The sequence below is a fragment of the Calliphora vicina genome, chromosome 1 (assembly GCF_958450345.1).
Source record: "Calliphora vicina chromosome 1, idCalVici1.1, whole genome shotgun sequence".
In the NCBI taxonomy this organism is placed as follows: domain Eukaryota; kingdom Metazoa; phylum Arthropoda; class Insecta; order Diptera; family Calliphoridae; genus Calliphora; species Calliphora vicina.
This window is the reverse complement of record NC_088780.1, coordinates 102012369-102031062: the sequence shown is the minus strand read 5'-3', so window position 1 is coordinate 102031062 and position 18694 is coordinate 102012369. Positions and strand designations below refer to the sequence as shown.

Genomic DNA, 18694 nt, shown 5'->3' with positions numbered 1-18694 from the left:
TACCCAATTGTCCTTCTAATGAGATATAAAAGAAATAATAATATGAAAATTATGACAATAGCTCCTATAGTTTTTCCGTATCTGTAATTGAGAAAAACTAATTTTTTGGCCATATTTTGTCGAATGAACACAATTTCCTTACTGTTATGAATTTTAAGTAAACCCTATTCAGAATATTATAGTCCACGTAATTTTAAATATAGTCGGAAAACGTTAACCTTTAAATCGTGGAGACTATATCTGATACATATTTTTCTGATACATACCATTTTGAAATATATCATGACAAAAATGTATCAAATATAGAAAGGGGTAATTATCATAACGTTGAAATGACATTAATAAATGATGTCTATATATGATAATTTTTTCTACTGTGATTACCAGTAGAAACGTTTACCAAGACAGATATTTATCATATTTAGACTCCATATTAATATTAAAACAAAATTGTGGGAGCACACATTTTAACAACTTTAATATAAAGTAATGGCTGGTTGTACATCAATACATCCATTTTGTATTGTTATAAAACATCATTTAATTTATTTTTTTTTTTTAGTTTGCTTATTACTTTAGATGACATATATATTTTTATATTTTATTTTATATACTTTGGAGCGATTTTTTAATAAAATAGGTTACCACACTGGTCCCTAATGACATTTTTTAACGTAACGTCATTCAAACAAGTGTCAAATCAATAGATGAACAATTGGTGTTGCCACTCCTGAGAACCGTTGAAATTTAAATATTAGTATCATGTAAAATAATCAGAGATCGAAAATAACTATTAACCTGAAAATTAACACGTCAAAATGGTTGTCAAGATAAAAAATTATCAGGTATAGTCTCCATTTATTAATAATATTGCTTCATTATGAAAAAATGTTTAGTGCTTTTGCTCTGACAACTTTGTCTTGACAACAAACGTCATTAATTGTTATGATAAATATTTGTCAAGTATAGACAGAGGGTAACAAATCTAATGCTAGGTTTACACGTTACGATAAATCGTACAAGTTTCAAATTAGTAACGTGTATCATGTTGTCGTGCTAAAAAGTATGAAAATCAAACATTTTTGATTTTTTGAAGTCGGAGCTTCGATAAGTACATTATTTATTATCGTGTCTCATGCTGTCGTACTACGAAATTTATTTCTTCAAAGGCTTATTCATATACATATGGGCAACTCCACAAAATGACAACCATGACTGAATAAACAAAAAGGATTGAAACTTTTTTTCAAGTTGATTTGAATAGGAGAAAACACTAAAATGTTACTATGTGAAAGTATTAAGAACTTATTACAACGAAGACTTAGCTCCCACTTAGCAGGTAGTATGACATGAATTTGACTCTGATTGTTTTTTTGTTATTATCAAATTGTTTATTGAAACCGAATATACATATATTTTCTATTAATTTTTTTAGTTTCTGTCACATAAACATACATAAATTGTTTTTATTTAAATATGACGGATTGTAAAGGAAAAATATTTGGTTTAGTGTAAGAAATTAAATGAAAACATAACGCCTCTCCCGATTTGCAAATTTTCGCATATTCCTACATATACCTCAAAATTACTTCAGTTTTATGTCACGTACGATATACTCGATATTTTTGACAACAATATTTCGAAAGAACTTATTATTTTTCTAAAATATCCTCTGAATGGAACATAAAGACCAAATTATTTTTCAGATACTCTTATTTTTGCAAAATCTATTCCACTCTATAGACGAAATATGTAAAATTTTCCTAAAATGAACTATATACAGACCACTACTTCAACCTCCCGTATGCCTAATATACTATATTTTGTGCACAGGGTTTATCGTTATTTTGTTAATTAAAATTAATCCTTAGTAAATATCTTTGCGGAAATTCTATGTTTAAATTTATCTAGCTATAGGATTGTTTAAAATTTATTCTTTATTTTTTATTAACATTTTCTTGTGAGTATAACAAACAATATTAAAGATGGCAATACCATTCATGAATCTAACCAACAAAAAATAAACAGCTGAGTTTTGTTTTGCAACCGTTTCGTAAATCGTTTTTGGTCTATTGAATTAAATGAGCACAAAATGTTTGAAAAATTAATGTTCTTAAATCAAAAGTGTTTAATTAGAGCTTATGCTACAAAAGCTCAAACAGCTAAAGTTTTAAAGGGGTAAATAATGGAGTAGTTAAATACAATTTAACCATGTAATTAATTAAACAACAATTTTAGGAAATGGAAAAGTGTTGTCGGTTTGGAAGTACATGCTCAAATATTAACGGATTCAAAATTGTTTTCTGGCAGTGGAACAACTTTTGGAACACCTTTAAATTCGGCAGTTTCATATTTCGATGCATCCATACCAGGCACATTACCAGTTCTAAATCGAAAATGTGTTGAGTATGGAGTTAAGACTGCCTTAGCTTTGGGCTGTAAAATAAATGAAGTTTCAATGTTCGATCGAAAACACTACTTTTATGCGGATTTGCCGGTTAATATCAAACAAATTAGCAGTGTAATAGATGTTTTTTTTTTATTATTTATGTTTCTAGACAGGTTATCAAATTACCCAACAACGAGCGGCTTTAGCCAATAATGGTGAAATGACATTTCCCGTCATACAACCGGGTAAAAAGATTTACTACAAAACTGTACAATTATTGCAATTGCAACTAGAACAGGACAGTGGCAAATCTTTGCATGATGATGAACTTAAAAGAAGTCTAGTCGATTTAAATCGTGCCGGTTTACCTCTTATGGAATTGGTATTTGCCCCAGATTTAGAAACTGGTGAAGAGGCAGCCTCCTTAGTTAAGGAATTGATATTAACATTGAAACGCCTGCAAACCTGCTCGTGCAAAATGGAAGAAGGTGCCCTACGTGTCGACGCTAATATATCCATTCACGAAGAGGGTGAACCTTTTGGAGTACGCACTGAAGTTAAAAATATCGGCTCTGTTCGTAGTATTTCCCAAGCTATTTCCTATGAAATCGAACGTCAATTTGGGGTAGTTGCCCAGGGTGGTATTATTACAAATGAGACAAGATCTTGGGACGCTGAAAATCGGTGTACCGTGGCAATGCGTGATAAGGAAGTTTTACAAGATTATCGTTTCATGCCAGAACCCAACTTACCGCCTCTGATATTGGATATGTTGGATGAGAAATCTGATTGCAATGATCCCTCTTCATTAGTTTCAGTATCGGCCGTGGCAAAAGAATTACCCGAATTACCAGAAGAGACAAGAAAACGTCTTGTGGAGGAGTATAAACTAAATCAGGAGGTTGCAATTATATTGGTAGTAAGTTGAGAAAATCTTTAATTCATTTTTATTGTTTATAAAGTATTGCACACAAGAATTCAAAAGCAAAAAGTAATTTCAAATGATTCACTTAAGTTTAACTCAAAATAGTAAAACTTGGTAGAAATCAAAGAAATAAACATGGTTTTAAAATCTGTGTGAGGTAATTAAAAGCATAAATACTTACACATAATATATTCTGGAAACACAGTTTAATCGTCCGTGGGATAAAGTTTAAATCTTTCTACATTATAGTCAAATAATAGTGATCTAATTATCGTTTCCACGACAATTGGATCTTCGCAATGGAACAACCCTAGTTATACTTAACCAAAGATTGTCAACTCAGCGACTGCTGTGTCAACTGAAAGTTTTTTCTTTTCCAAACATTTTTTTCACTAAATTTTTTTTAATTTAATTTGTTTTTATCAAAATGTTTTTTGTTTTTAAATTTTTTTATCACCATAAATTTGTTTTACCAAAAATACTTTTTAATATGTTAAAGTATTTTTTGGTGAAGGGCATTTAAGATTTGGCACAGCCTAATATGGCATTTTTACTTGTTTTTATATATATCATGAATACTATAAGTCATTAAAATAACGATATGGATATAAAATGTTACACATTTTTCTTCCCAAAATTTTTTTTAACAAAAATTATTTTCAATCTTTATCTTAAAGTGTACTTTGGTGTTGGTTATATAAGTTTAGGCAAAACCAAATACAGCGCTCCTACTTAAAATACATAAATCATTACAGAATGAACCCATACTATTGGAGCATTTTATGAATATTATTAAAAACCTGCCAGCAATACCAAAAAAACTTGTAACAAACTTCCTTATTAACGACTTTCTGACTTATTGCAATAAAGCCAACATTGATTTGGATAAATGGTAAGTAATACTTTGATATTTAAAAGAAAGATAATTTAAAAAATGTTGTTCTTATGTTTTCCATTCAGCCATTTAAGTTACAACCATTTAAAGGACATACTAAAAGCTTTACATGCTGAAGAAATTAATTTACAAGCGGCCAGAAAGTTAATTGAGTTGGTAAATGATTCACAAACAGAAATCGATAAGGTAAACGAAGTTTTTATAACCACCTATTCAATAAGCTGGTAATAATCTACCATTTTTGTTTATTTTCAGCTAATTAAAACTCACAATCTTCAGCAAATTTCTGACATTGAAACTATAAGAAAATATTGCAAACAAGCCATAGAAAATCAATCCAAAGCTGTTAAACAATACCAAAGTGGTAAAGCCAAAGCATTGTTCGCCATAGTGGGTGAAGTGGCCAAGTTGTCGGATCAAAAAGCCAATATGAAAATTGTTGTTAATTGTTTAGAAAATATGCTTAAACAGAAATAAAACCAAAACTGATGAAAATTTAATTGATTTTAAATAATTCTTTTATTTTTAAATAAGTTGTAGGTAGTTTTATTTTTTTTTAACACAAATTAACTCAATAATTCGGTGCTTAACACTTTGTTCACATATAAAATATACAAAAAGGAAAAATATAGTAACTTTTTTTATTTTGTTCATATGTAAAGTGACTGTAAAACATTGTTCTCTTTTTAAAACAGGAGAACCGTAACAGTATTTCTGAAAAAAAATCTAAAAAAAATAAATAAAAAATTTCCTATTGTATTGAACACACTATATACGATTGTCTTTCTAAGCAGACAACGATAAGCCTTCTTTAAGGATTTGTTTCAGGATGTTGGTTGTTGTGTGAGTGTTTTATGTTTTTAAATTGTTTTATAATGAGTTCAAATAATGAATGGGTGTAAAAAAACGTTTATTGTTATATAAATTTTTAATAAATGTGTGTTGCATTGACCAGATTTGTTATTTTTTTCTAACTTATGTTATAATTGTGTTGGAATATATTTTTTTTCGTTTTTGTGCTGTTTCTGTTAAAACTATTTTTATATATTTTTTTGTTTTTTTGTTTAGTTAACATTTTAAAATAAATGCATTAGTTTTTCTAATTTTGGTAGGAATAGGGCAGTTGTTTAAAGTTGTATTTTACGAATTTTTAATGTAGCATTTGGCTTAAAAATCCATTTAGTCCCGTTCATAGTCTCTGCAGGTTGATGGTGGCAAACTCATGGAGACAGCATTATCCAATCTAAAATAATGTAAAATATTTTAGGATTTATTTGAATATCAAAATTAAACTAGCTAATAAAATGTCACTTTTTCATATTATGCCAAATTTTTCCTGTTTTATAATCGTAACATGACTAAGGTGTTTTAATAGGGTTAAATAAATCCTTGTGGTATCTAACCCCCTGCCTATACTTGCTAAATTTTCATCATGATAAACGTCAAAATGATTGTCAAGATAAAAAATTATCAGGTATAGTCTCCATTTATTAGTATTATTGCATCGTTATGACAAAATTATTAGTGCTTTTGCTCAGACAACTTTGTCTTGACAACAAACGTCATTAATTGTTATGATAAATATTTGTCAAGTTTAGACAGGGGGTAAGGGAAATGTTGTTCATTAGTAGTATCTAAATTTAGATGTCTCCGAGTACAGGCAGTTATTGTGTATTTCGATTCAAAAGATTTTCGAAACACAATTAAAAATACAAACTCGAATGATTTTTTTTTTCGAAACGAGTTACAAAATAGCCCCCAAGTATTTTGTTCGAATAGTTCTGCTGTTAAAATTTAATTAAGTCGGTCTTAATTCCATTTTTGTATAAAAATTTTAAATAAATACATTTCCGGGATTCCCGACAAAAATCCCAAATATCGGATAGTGAAAAATTGGCAAAAGTCGCGGGAAATTTGTCCCTAGAATTGCCTGCTACAAAACACTGTAGATTTATAGATTTGTTTGATTTGACGCTTAATCCTATGTCTATACCTGATACATTTTTGTCATGATAAACGTCAAAATATTTGTCAAGATAAAAAATTATCAGGTATAGTCCCTATTTTTTAGTATTATTGCTTCATTATGACAAAATTGGTAATGATTTTACTTAGACAACTTTGTCTAGACTACAAACGTCATTAATTCTCACTATAAATGTTTGTCAAGTATAGCATTCGATTTATTATGACAGGTTAAATAACTACTTTCTTATATACAATACAAAAAAACAAGTTTCAAATGTCCCCATCACTAGATTACTTAAGACCAGTAAAGTGACGACTGTCTCGTCCTTGCAATACCTGGGTATGTTTAAGTTCCGATTGTATCCACTCTGCATTACAACGAGTACATTCGGGACCCAATACATACATGTTAGAGTCAACCCGGTGTTCAGACAATAGTGAAAATTACTCGGGGGATTCAAACGGTCTGCTATTAAGTCATATTGTCATAATGTTCTAATATATTATGATAACTTAAACAAATTGTTGTTGTGCATCATATATTAACGCTTTTGCTATTAAGAATCTCGAAAATATTAAAAGTGCTAAATTATATTGCCTCCACTTTCTGTATAGGAAATCACAAAAACAAAAAAATTTTGCATACTTTTGCCAACTTTAATCAGCTCTTAAGGGTTTTGTATTTTCGCGATATTATAAAATGAGAAGGAATCATTAGAAATAATTATAGATGATCACATTTAGTTTGAATTCTTTCTTTATAAATCTATAATGCCAGTCCAAGATCCTGGCTATATTGCCTTTTGCCGTACAATATGGCCGCAAATGCTATTTGTATGACGGGAAATTGTTGAATCTACTATATCAAGACTTCTCTGCTACTGAGGGTCCCTATCAGGTCTGAGATTCAAGACATTGGGATATCACTTCTTTTACGACCTGCAACTAAATGGTTTAGGTAAGGACTTATTACTGTCGCAGGAGGTACTGATTCAGTATTCTATACCTTGAACTTTTCGTTCCACGTTTTGTCTATACAAAGAGAAAACGGAAGAAGAGAGAAATGTCAATGAAAAAAATTAAACAAAATTACAAAATACATGGCAATACATTCTCATGAATTTGGGTTTCGACTTCTCTCAGTTACCTATCTAGTTGTCATCTATGGATCAAGATTTTATCTATATAAAGAAACCTATCGTTAGGAAATATGTCCCTACTCCATGGATCATCCTGTTTATGTTAACCTACCAACCTATACAAAAGTTTCTCACCTTCTTGATTCACTTTCCAAAAGATTTGGATCCAAAGGATGCTGAGATACATGACGTAGACTGTCACCTAAAGTATTTCGTAAGTGCTGCATTTCACGGTTAGCTTTCGAGCTGCGCAAAATGTACTGTTGACGACGTTTTGCCTCCTGAGCTAACTGTTCGCGTAGCATAGAGATCTATAAGAAAATATAAAATAAAAATTAAACTTCCTTTTTTTTTTGTTTTGATGCGACTTCACCTGATTTTCCAATCGCAACACTTGTTGTCTGTGAGCCTGTTCCCTGGCATCTAACAGCTTTTCAGCATGCATTTGAGCACTTCTATAGCGTTCAGAATCTAAGCCATCCATACATTTGGCACTATCATGTATGCGTGCCTTACAACGGGCCAATTCTGATTCTTTTTCCGCTAGCAAAGTTTCCAAGCGTCTTACTTTCAAACGCAAATCACGATTTTCATGCTCAATGACAGCATGATCCAAGCCACAATTAAAAGTTCCACCAACACCTGCTGCACCGGAGCTTTTAAGATAATTATCGTTTTTGCCAGCATTATTTGTGTCTAAGCGATTAGAGTCGTAATTGCCATCGTAATAGGATGCAGAAGAGTTTGGACCAATACCACCACCACCAGCAGCTGTTGTTGCCTTTTCAGATCTATCATAGACACTGTCACCGGAAAATTTACTTTTGCGTTCATTTTCCAATTGTTTTACCTTGTCCTGCAGCACCTGCAGTTTGGTGCGTAACTCAGATTTTTCTCTTTGTGACGATTTTAGCTGGCGATTCAGCTCGTCTTCTTCATTGCGTCCGTTGGGACCATTATTTTTATCGCCGGATTCTTGATTCCATTTTGCAATGCGTAATTGAGATTCCAAAGCTGATCGTTGAACTTCCAAGTCGTTGACTTGATCTTGCAAACGTTGAGCACTGTCCAATTGGGCCTGTTGACCGCGCCTGAGTTCATTAATGGATGATTGTGCTTTTTCAAGGCGCTCAGCAAAAATGCGTTTTTCATTTTCGGCCGTTTGTAGAGATTTTTGTAACAGCTTAAGTTTATCCTCATTTGTTTGGGTGCTATGTCCTTGATCCGTCAATTCTTTATGAGCAGTCTTTAACTCACCTCTCAGCTCAGCCTCTACAACAGCGGCTCTTTGTAGTCTCTCTTTCATTTGATCTAGGGCCGTCTTAAGCGAGGCACACCTGTCTTCCAATTGTACCATGGCTCTGCCTTGATTATCTAAACGTTCTTGAGCCTGGCGTATGTTGCAGTCTTTCTCTTGCAGAGCCATTTGTAAACGCGTGAGATCTCCCTCCATTGCCACTCTTTGTAAATCTAACTTTGTTGCCCTGCCTTCGATCTTAGCCAACTCCTCTTGTAAATGACGCTTTTCATTCTCCAATTTAGCGCCATGTTGTCTACACTTCTCTAAACGATCTTCGTTTTGTGAATTCTCTTCGGTGCATGAGTTTAATTGCATTTCAGATTGAGCCAGTTTCTCTCGTAACTGTTGGCATTCGTCTTGTTTTTTATGGAATTTGTCCTCTAATGCATTTATGGCAGATACTTTCATGCTGCGCTCTGTGTCGAGGTTGCTCTTTTCCTGCTGAAGATGTCTTATCATCTGTTGAAGTTTCGAAACTTTGGAATCACACTTTAATTGCTGTTCGCCAGCATCTTGCAATTGTTTCTTGGCTGTTAAGAGCTGCATTTTGTAGTCGTCTTTCTCCCGCTCAATTTGGGCCACTTGATGCATAAGGCATCTAACACCTTTGCGTATAAGATCGGGGTCGCAGTCTAAGGCAGGTCCATCGGGACAATGAGAAGTACTGCGCGTTTCAAAGTCATGACAGCTGGGAGCCACACCACCGGATACACTACGTACGGGAGAGAAGCGACGTGATGGACTAACCAGACGATGAGATAGATTAACGCTACCATCAATTTGTATGCCTGCAATACGTCTAAGAGTGTGAATAACGGAACTTAATTTATGTTCGATTTCACGCTTATGTAGCTCAACACATGCTAACTGTTCATCCAAAGCTCGTATACGCCCTTCCGCTCCACCTAGCCTGGCCTTTAGTTCTTGTATTTGTTGTGTAGCATCGGCTAAACATACTTCCAAATTATGTTTCTGATCTTCCAAACGTTTCTCCCGACCGCGAGATTCTTCTATGCGAGCCACTAATTCTTGTTCCCGGTTGTGGAAACGATGTTCTTCCTGGTTGGAATGACATCTAGCTCTACCCAATTCTTGGCGTGTAGCACAAAGATTAGCCTCCAAATCGGCCAATTGTTTCTTGACCTGGTTCAGTTCCTGTTGAGCCCTTTCCTTTAGCTCTGTCTCAGATGCTAGTTTATTTTGCAACTCTTTGCCACCTTCATCTTTCTGGGCAAACTCTACTTGAGTCTTTTGCAATGTATTTCTTGTGCTACTTAATTCTTGGCTTGTTTTAGATAAATTATTCTCTGTCTCTTTGAGAACGGTGGTCAAACGGGTACGCTCATTTTCCAATGTATTTTTGTTCTCTTCCAAATTGCTTATTTTCTGTAAAGCTTCTTCTATTGCTCTAGCCTGCTCTCGCTTGGAACTTTCTACGCGCTTAACGTGATCCCGCAATTCTTTATTGCTGTCGGAATACTTGTCACGTTCGATGTTGCTGTCCGCCAACTGTCTCCTTGTATCAGTCATGTCTTTGCGCAGACTTTCTATATAACCCTCGCCTACATTAATGTTAATATATATAGAATTGCATGTGATTTGTATTGAAATTATGTATGTATGTATGTATGTATGTATTTTACTTACCTTCTTTGGCTTTTCTCAAGGTGTCTTGTAATTCATTCGTAATCGATTCCACTCTGTCGTCTTTGAGGCGAATATCCATTTTCAGTTCATCGCTAAGCCTTAAGAGATTATCTCTTTCCTCTCTCAATGCATTCATTTGTATTTCTTGTTTACGTATGCAATCCTCCAATTTAATTCTGTGAAATATAAATTGTATATTTTGTGAGTAATTTAGAAAAAGAGAACGTGGAAAAGGCCAATATTTTTAGTGAACTTACTTTTGTTCTTCTTCTTTTGTTCTCATAGCAACTATTTCATCCTTTAGCTGAGCTATTGCACTACGTTGCTTTTCATCCCGAGTATTATGCTCTCTTTTGGCGCGCTCCAAGGCATCCTGTTCATTCTTCAATTCTCTTGCTATGGCTTCTAATTTCTCTTGAACAGCTTGTTTGTCACGATGAGCTGTTAATCAACCACAAAAATAATATTATTTGCAACTTTTATTACTGGGAGGAAATTTCCAAATTTGTTAAAACTTGGTATACAGGATCAACAAAAATTTGAAGTTTCTTAAACATTTTAAATTCGTTTTGGTTTGTCTATTATCGAGGTTCAAAGATCGATTTTTACATATGAATGGTGTAAAATTGCTCAATTTGAATTGTACAAAACTCAATAACTATACTGGTGGGGTACCATTTAAAACTCAAATCGTAAATTGGTGGATTACCATTTATAACTCAACTTATCAACTGGTGGAGTACCATTATCACTCTTAATTTTAATAATTAGGTTTAAGCGTTCCAGCTTCCTATATGAAGATATAGGTCGACTAGGGACGTACTTGAACCAACGTGGGATACCCTGGCGTTTTACGTATTGCTTAGGCATTAACTTTTTATCAAAACCAAGTAAAAATAGTATAATTTGTGCCAAATATTATCGAATTCAGAAGAGTAAAGGTACAAAAATTCGAATTTTTGTATCGAAATTTTTCGTTTTGTCCACTTACCTATAAGTAAAGCTTGCTGCTTCTCATTCTCTGCTCGAATTAGGGCTTCTTCATGTTGCTGTATTAGACTTTCCATATGAGTTTGCAGAGCATCCAAACGTTCCTGCTGCTTTTCAATTTCATCATCCTTGGCGGTTTGTAGAGCTTGCAAGGCTTGTTGCATACGTTTTTCTAAACCATTACGCAATTGCAGTAATTCGTCGGCATGCTTTTTACCAGTCTCTTCGGCTGCTGATTTTAGATTGGCAATCTTTTGGTTGAAATCATTTTCAGCTTCACGAGCAGCATTGAGTAGTTGTGTTTTGGTTTCTTGAGCTCTACGCTGGCACTGCTCCAAGTCTTTTTGTAAGCGAGCCACATGATTTTTTAACGTTTCTTCTCGAACCAAGGCTTCTTGTAATTCTTTTTCTATTTGGGCTCTTCTTTCTTCGACGGCTTCTAAGTTTGTATTGGTATCAAATAGAACAGCGTCAAGAGATTCTTTTTCTGAGCGTAAAGCTGCCAAAAGTTCCTAGACAAAAGTGGAATAAAAAAAATGGAATTTAATAGTTAAGGGGCTTTGTAAAAATAAGATCAAATGAGAACTTATATAATGGCGGTCCAGCTTTAGAAAAAATTAAAATTAACCCACCTGTAAGCGATGAGTTTCCTTTTCATGTAAATCGATAACAACCTGCTTTTCTTCGACATCTTTAACCATCTCTTCTAGATTACGATTCAGACGATTATTCGTTTCAGTTGTCTGTTCCAATCTCTGGCGGGTGCGCATTAATTCCTCATTTAGAGACTCCTTTTTACGACACAGCGCCGTTAACTGATTGTGTATATCACTGCGATCTCTTGTAAGACATGCCAGATCTTGTAATATTTTCTCCTTTTCCATTTGCAAACATTTCACCTTCTCACTGAAACCAAGATTGTCGGTTTCCAACTCCAAACGTACCTTATCCAAATTACTTAACTCTTTGCGGACATCGGCCAGTTCATTTGATTGATCCTGTAATTGTTGCGTTATTTTTTTTCGATCTTCCTGTACTTCGTGTATATTGTGTTGTAAGATTTTTAGTTCATCCGTAGTAGACGAGCTGTTGTTAGAGATCTTCTCCAAGCGTTCTTGAATATCACATTTTTCCAAAAGTATTTTATCTAGATCATATTCCAAGTCGGCCTTTTGTTTTTCCAATAAATTGATAATATTATCGGATTCTATACGCTGTTGTTCGAGTAGATCACGATTTAAACTGACACGATTTAATTCCTCTCTTAAGGATATAGTTTCCTCTCTTAAGCGACTACCGCGATCTTCTTCGGCTCTGTAAGAAATGCATGATAAATGATTACAAACAATTATTAAAGTTAACATGGGATTGCAACGTCAACTTTGTATGTAAAATATAAACCATTGTTAACTTTAAAAATCGTTTGTTTGCGGATGTTATATTTTCGTAAATAAGATAGAATTCGTAAGTACCTTAAATTCAATTCAGTTATATTTTTATCCTTCAAAATTCTTTGAATTTCCAATTCCACCGCCTTTTTGTCCTCTTCCAAAGCATCAATTTTCTTTTGCAATTTGCCATAGTTAAACTGCAACTTTTCAAAATCGACACTCAAGTTTTCAAACTAGAAAAAGAAAAGAAACGATATTTAATAATAAAACAAGTTAAAATATTTTAAGATTTTTACAGCATTATTTATTTCGGCTTTTCCTTGATCAGACTGCTGCTTTTGATCCCGTATCTCGTCCAAGGTTTTTTGCAAACTATCACGTTCTTTCAATAATTCCGATAGTTTTGAATTACTGGCATCCAATTTTTCCGTTAGCTGATGTATCTTTGTGGTCAACAAAGCTTTCGTGCCTTCGCTAGTGTCCAATTGTGTTTTAGTGGAGCGTAGATTTTCATTTGCATTCTGGAATTTCACTTGCATGTCATGTAAAGCCAACTGATATTTGTGCAGCGCTGCTTGTACAGCAGATATGGTGCCCTCAGCAAAAGCCTGAGACGCTCTTGCTGTTGAACGTCTGGGCGATTTAGCTGATGCGGACGATGTAGTATCACGCGTTAAATGCATGTGCTGCATTGAACCCCCAGTCGTATCTCCACCACCTGACGTTGCTGCATCAGCTGCTTGTTCACGATCTGCTATCTCAGCATCTAAGACTACGGCCTGAGCTATCTCTCGTATTGAGCTGTTTAAACGTTCTATTTCGTCATTGTAGCGACTTGCCAGCATTGCTTGTGACTCAGCCTGTGCACATCTATCTTCTAGCTTTTTCAGTTGATTAACAAGATCTAACAAACGTTGATCACGTTCTAAAATCTCGTGACGTGCACTCTCGTGTTGTACTTTTAGTGTGGCCAACTGGTTTTGCAGCTCATCGTTTTCACGTTTAGCTTGGGCCAATTGCTCATCGGAGGCACGTTTCAGTTGCTGCATATTAAAGGCCACATTACCACAAGTCGAGTTGATATCTTTGGCCGCCCCGTTGACTTCTAAACCCATTTTGGCCACTTCATTCTTCATGGCCGTTTGCATGTCTTTAAAGGCTCGTTTAACAGCAACCACTTCACGCCACATTTTCAAAAGACGATTATGTTCGCTATTATAATAGTCTTTAAAAGCCTGATTACAAAAATATAAATAAAAATATTGAAATGTAGTTTTAAATCCCGGATCTTCTTATAACATAGATTTTAGGGATTATTATTAAATTGTTTGATTTGTTTTTCATTAATCATTTACCTGTTCCTCTTCTTTAAACTCATCCTCCTTTACCATCAGTTCATCTCTCAAATTCGACCAATCATTTGTTAGTTTCTGCAAATCATTCGTTAGAGCCTCATTTGTGTGATTCGATTCAATGAGTTGTTGGCGTAGAGCATTATTTTGGGCTAATAATTGTTCGGCTTTTTTATGTTCATCTTCCAACTTACGACACAGTTCACTGCTATCTTCGTGTATAACAAAATCTCGTCCTGTACCTCCACATGTCGGTGGTGAGGGCGGTGTTTCCAATGACGAGGAACATGGCTGACTTGAGTGTCCCAGAGTTAATGAAGTTGAACACTAATAATGGAAATAAATAATACACTTTTTATATTACTGTGAATTTCAATAAATAAAATCGTTGGAGGCCCCTCCAAAGACCTTGTAAATGATAATATTTAAAATCGAGAAATATATTGATATTGTTTAAGATGTGTAAAGGGGTCCCTAGATGGAAGGGTTTCAATTAAATTGGTTCCTAGTTCTATCAGTTTATATGAAAAGGAGATTTCATTTTCCAATGCGGAATTCAATGAAAAAATATATGTAATTCCTTCAGTGCAATATAATTTACGTTGATTTCCTTATATTGGGTCTTCCAACTACAACAGTTCATAGCAGCCATATTGTTGAAGCTATATAAATCTGTTGAATTGGCTGATTTATACAGTTTGTTTTGCCAAAAACTTTCAACAAGCAAATTATAAAATTGATTTATCAAAATGGGTTAATCGGGTTGCTGCACCAAAACAAAAAGGAATAGGCTGGGTTGGAATGAGGGCAGTGAAACATTTAATTTTTTTTATTTGTGGCCAGCTAAGTTGTTGTCAAGAAAAAGTTGTCTCAGCTGAAGTACTAACAACTTCGTCATAACTCCCTGTCTATACCTAATAAATTTGTATCATGATAAACGTCAAAATGGTTGTCAATATAAAAAAATTATCAGGTATAGTCTCCATTAGTATTATTGCTTCGTTATGATAAAATTATTAGTGCTTTTGCTCAGACAACTTTGTCTTGACAACAAACTTCATTAATTGTTATGATAAATATTTGTCAAGTATAGACAGGGGGTAACGTTGCAATAACACTAATAAATGAAGACTATACCGATAAAGACAGGACAAATTAATTCAATTCGTTTGAAGTACTAAGGAATTAGGCCTATGAATTAAACAAATTAATTTGATTTAGAAAATGTAATTAAGAATTAATTCTTTCGAATCTTTAAGGCGGAAATATTTTTAATTTTTAAGAAAAAAAAGCAAGCACAAGAAAATATCGGAGAACAACGTCAAGCGTCGTACCATTTCGTTCGTTTTGAAATAGATTTAAGTTAATGTGCTGTTTTTCTATAGCGAACGAGTACTTCGAGTGGAAATTTAACATGTGTTTTGTTATTGTAACAAAAACAAAATACATGTAAAACGTCCACTCAAAACGCTCATTCGCTATAGAAAAACAGCACATAAATCCTTTTAACATTTTTTCGAGCAAAAATAAAAATAATTTTAAATATGATTACTTCAAATATGTATGAAAAAGGCTATAATTAAATTCTTCAATTTGAACAGTTTTATAATTATTTAATAACGATTAAAGAAATTTGAAATGTTTATTTTACCAATAATCTGAAATACATACCATAACCTGACTAGAAGTTGGTCCGGTGGTGATTTTTGGTGTATGGCATGGTGTAACTGGTTTAATGGTATCCTGCATACGATCCTCCAAATCACTGCAACGTTGGCGATATTGTTGAATTTTAGACTGCAAACGACTCACAAGAGTGGCCTGATTCTGTTGAGCCTGCTTATAGGTGTCCAATCGTCGGCGATAACTATTGGCTTCCTCGGCTAAGCGTTGTCGCAACTCTTGATTTTGTCGCAATAAAGCTGATGGATTGCCAGGATTTTCGGAAGGTGTAGGACTTAACATTCTGGGAGTTGTTACTGCTGCAGCACCGGCTATTGAACCATTCGTATTGTAATCGTTATTGACACTACGGCTGCGATTGTTGTTGCCTTTAGAAAATGGTAGTCTGCTTGAGGCGGAAGGAGGTGGTTGTTCCAAATTCGAAGGGCAAGGTGTTTGCTTGAAATTATCGCGATATGCTTGCATCTAAAGGAATATACATACAATCAACATTATTTTCGAACTTTATTCAATAATTTTACCATAAAAAGTTTTTGAAAACTTTTTTTTTGTCTTTTCACCCTAACCACAAATTAAAAAGAAACTTATTTGCCAATATAATGACTGTTATGACTTTGTAATGTGGCTGTGTATGAAAGTATGTAGTTGCACAGGGAAATTACATTGATTATAACCCTATTTTTTTTGTTTCAATAACTGTAAATACAACCAAACACCAAACATCCGGTCACCATAGTTTTTAAAGCCCTTTAATCTAAATTCTTGTAACAATAGTTTCTCATAAATATTCGATTGAATTCTAAGCAAAAAATATTGTAAATATTTATGAAACAATTATGAATTCACAGAGTCTTCATTTCTTGGCATAGTGGCTGTTTATGATTTTCAAACACGCATTACACGGTCTGTCACCATAATACCCCCAACCCCATTTTCTCCCTTAAAACAGTTTCGAAATCAACAATTCATTTATGTTGTTTATTTATTAATATGTATTGTATCCATATTTACAAATAACCTTAATATGTTGTTGCCGATTGTACTATAACTAAATATATACATATATTTACATAGATACAACAAACCTTTTACCAACATACCTGAGTATTCAATGGATTTAGAAAGCATAAAAATTGATTTAATTTTTCAGATTCCATATTTTGTTATTGGCTCTTGCATGCATATTGCATATTTTTATACCATTTTGAAAACGTATCACGAAACCAATTTTTATTCATTTGTATTCATAATTTTATGTCTGAGGTTTTTTTTATTATAAAAAGGGAAACCTAAGATGACAAGTTGTTATGGTAATAAATATATCAAAAAAGAATATTTGATACAAACAAAACTATCATTGAATTCATGTTACTTAAGTATCTTTAAAATAATATTATTTGTTAGTCTTTAAGAAATTAAAAAAAAATATATATATTTTTCTACCCTCCACTTCCACTATTAGTGAGTTAGGGTATTTATATTTATATGTTTGTCATTCCGTGTGTAACATTGAGAAGTATTCATCTGAGTATATATATTATTGATCCTTGCGGAATTCTAAGTTAATTGAGCTATGTCCGTTTGTCCATCCGTATGCCCGTGTCCTGTGTCTGATTTCTAAATTTACTTATTAGCATCATTACGTTTAATTTTCTTTTGAAAAAGGTCTAGTTTTTTAAATTCAGTAAAAAAAGTGAATGAATGAAATCGTAATGAATCTATAGTAAAAGTATTTAAATAAGCATTTATGTATTTTAAACTTTGTAAATTATTGATTAAATAATAGAAACTGATAGCTGATCAGTATTATACAAGCTCAAGAAGATGGTAAATCCATGGATGATATTTTGCTCCAATTCTTTATTAGCAAATCCACGGTATTGCGAATTACATCGCGATTTCGTCTGAGAAACAACGTGGAAAGAAGGTCAGGAAGTGGTATTCAACAAAAAACTACCGCTCACCAAGACCGTCAGATGGCAAAAGTGGTAAAATTGTATCCACGAAAGACGGCAGTGGATGTTGCTATTTATGCAAATTAACACCTATTGGCGTTCACAATGCTAGACGTTAATTAACTGAATTAAATTTGTTCGCCAGGCGACCCGCCAAGAAACCACTCACAAGTAAAATCAATAAAAAGAATCGCCTGGACTTCGCGAGACGATATATTGGTTGGTCAAAGGAGCAGTGTTGAGGAGCGTCAAAAGTCAATTAATTTATTTGACTCAGATGGAAGCTGGCCATCAAAACAAATATATTTTCCTAGATATCAATTACCAACAGCCAAACATAGTGGCGGATCAATAATGTTGTGGGGTAGAAAATAATATTCATATAAGATTGAACGTAGCTCATTTATATATATTTTAATTAGGTGCTTTCTCTGATGGTATTGGTCGTATAACAAGAATTTAAGGAAATATAAATAATGGCATTTATTGTGATTCAACATGACAATGATCCTAAGCACACAACTTACTTTGCAAGCAACGTTTTAGAGTGGCCGCCACAATTTGCCAATCTCAACCCCATAGAAAATCTATGGGAGCTTGTAGATCGGGGAGTAAAGAAGTAAAACCCCACACATTTAAAAGATTTAGAAACAATATTAAAGACAGAATGGGAAAAGTTTGAAGGAGTTTGTTTTTTCATAAATTAAACAAAAAAAAAAATTGAGTGGCTAGTTTGGATATAGTGACTTACATATCTTCCACCCAGTTCAAAAGTGACACAACTCAAAATTTTAATTTGTCAGAAAGCGAAAATAAATATATACCAATTGAAACATAATGAAAGACATTAGTGTTTTTTTAGCCACAGTTAACAACAACAGAATATACTGATATCTTTTGTATAGATAAACAAGTGTATTGTGCATAGTTTAGCGTAAAATAAATTTTTCGTGTTTATATAACCCGACAAATTGAGGAGCCGCAGAACAAAAGGTACTTTTTCGCTCATTTAAAATGTTTGGGCAAATGAGTTTTATTTCGTGCCCTTAAAAAACTGCAT

General features: G+C 33.5%; 2 protein-coding genes across 2 annotated transcripts; one reads left to right on the top strand and one right to left on the bottom strand.

Moving 5' to 3' along the window:
- The first annotated feature begins 2058 nt into the window (after positions 1 to 2058).
- Positions 2059 to 4709, top strand: GatB (glutamyl-tRNA(Gln) amidotransferase subunit B, mitochondrial). The gene is made up of 6 exons (XM_065503927.1): positions 2059 to 2178; positions 2239 to 2497; positions 2559 to 3308; positions 4070 to 4206; positions 4275 to 4395; positions 4465 to 4709. The coding sequence occupies exons 1-6, from the start codon at positions 2093 to 2095 to the stop codon at positions 4684 to 4686; spliced, it is 1575 nt and encodes a 524-aa protein (XP_065359999.1). The 5' UTR covers positions 2059 to 2092; the 3' UTR covers positions 4687 to 4709.
- Positions 4710 to 5057: 348 nt separating this feature from the next.
- Root (ciliary rootlet coiled-coil, rootletin) lies at positions 5058 to 16144 on the bottom strand. The gene is made up of 11 exons (XM_065503883.1): positions 15668 to 16144; positions 14000 to 14323; positions 12941 to 13879; positions 12726 to 12877; positions 11886 to 12567; positions 11255 to 11765; positions 10521 to 10704; positions 10264 to 10439; positions 7690 to 10178; positions 7452 to 7627; positions 5058 to 5452 (listed from the first exon to the last, which is right to left on the bottom strand). Exons 1-11 carry the CDS (start codon positions 16142 to 16144, stop codon positions 5389 to 5391), a joined length of 6174 nt encoding a protein of 2057 aa, XP_065359955.1. The 3' UTR covers positions 5058 to 5388.
- Positions 16145 to 18694: the final 2550 nt, after the last annotated feature.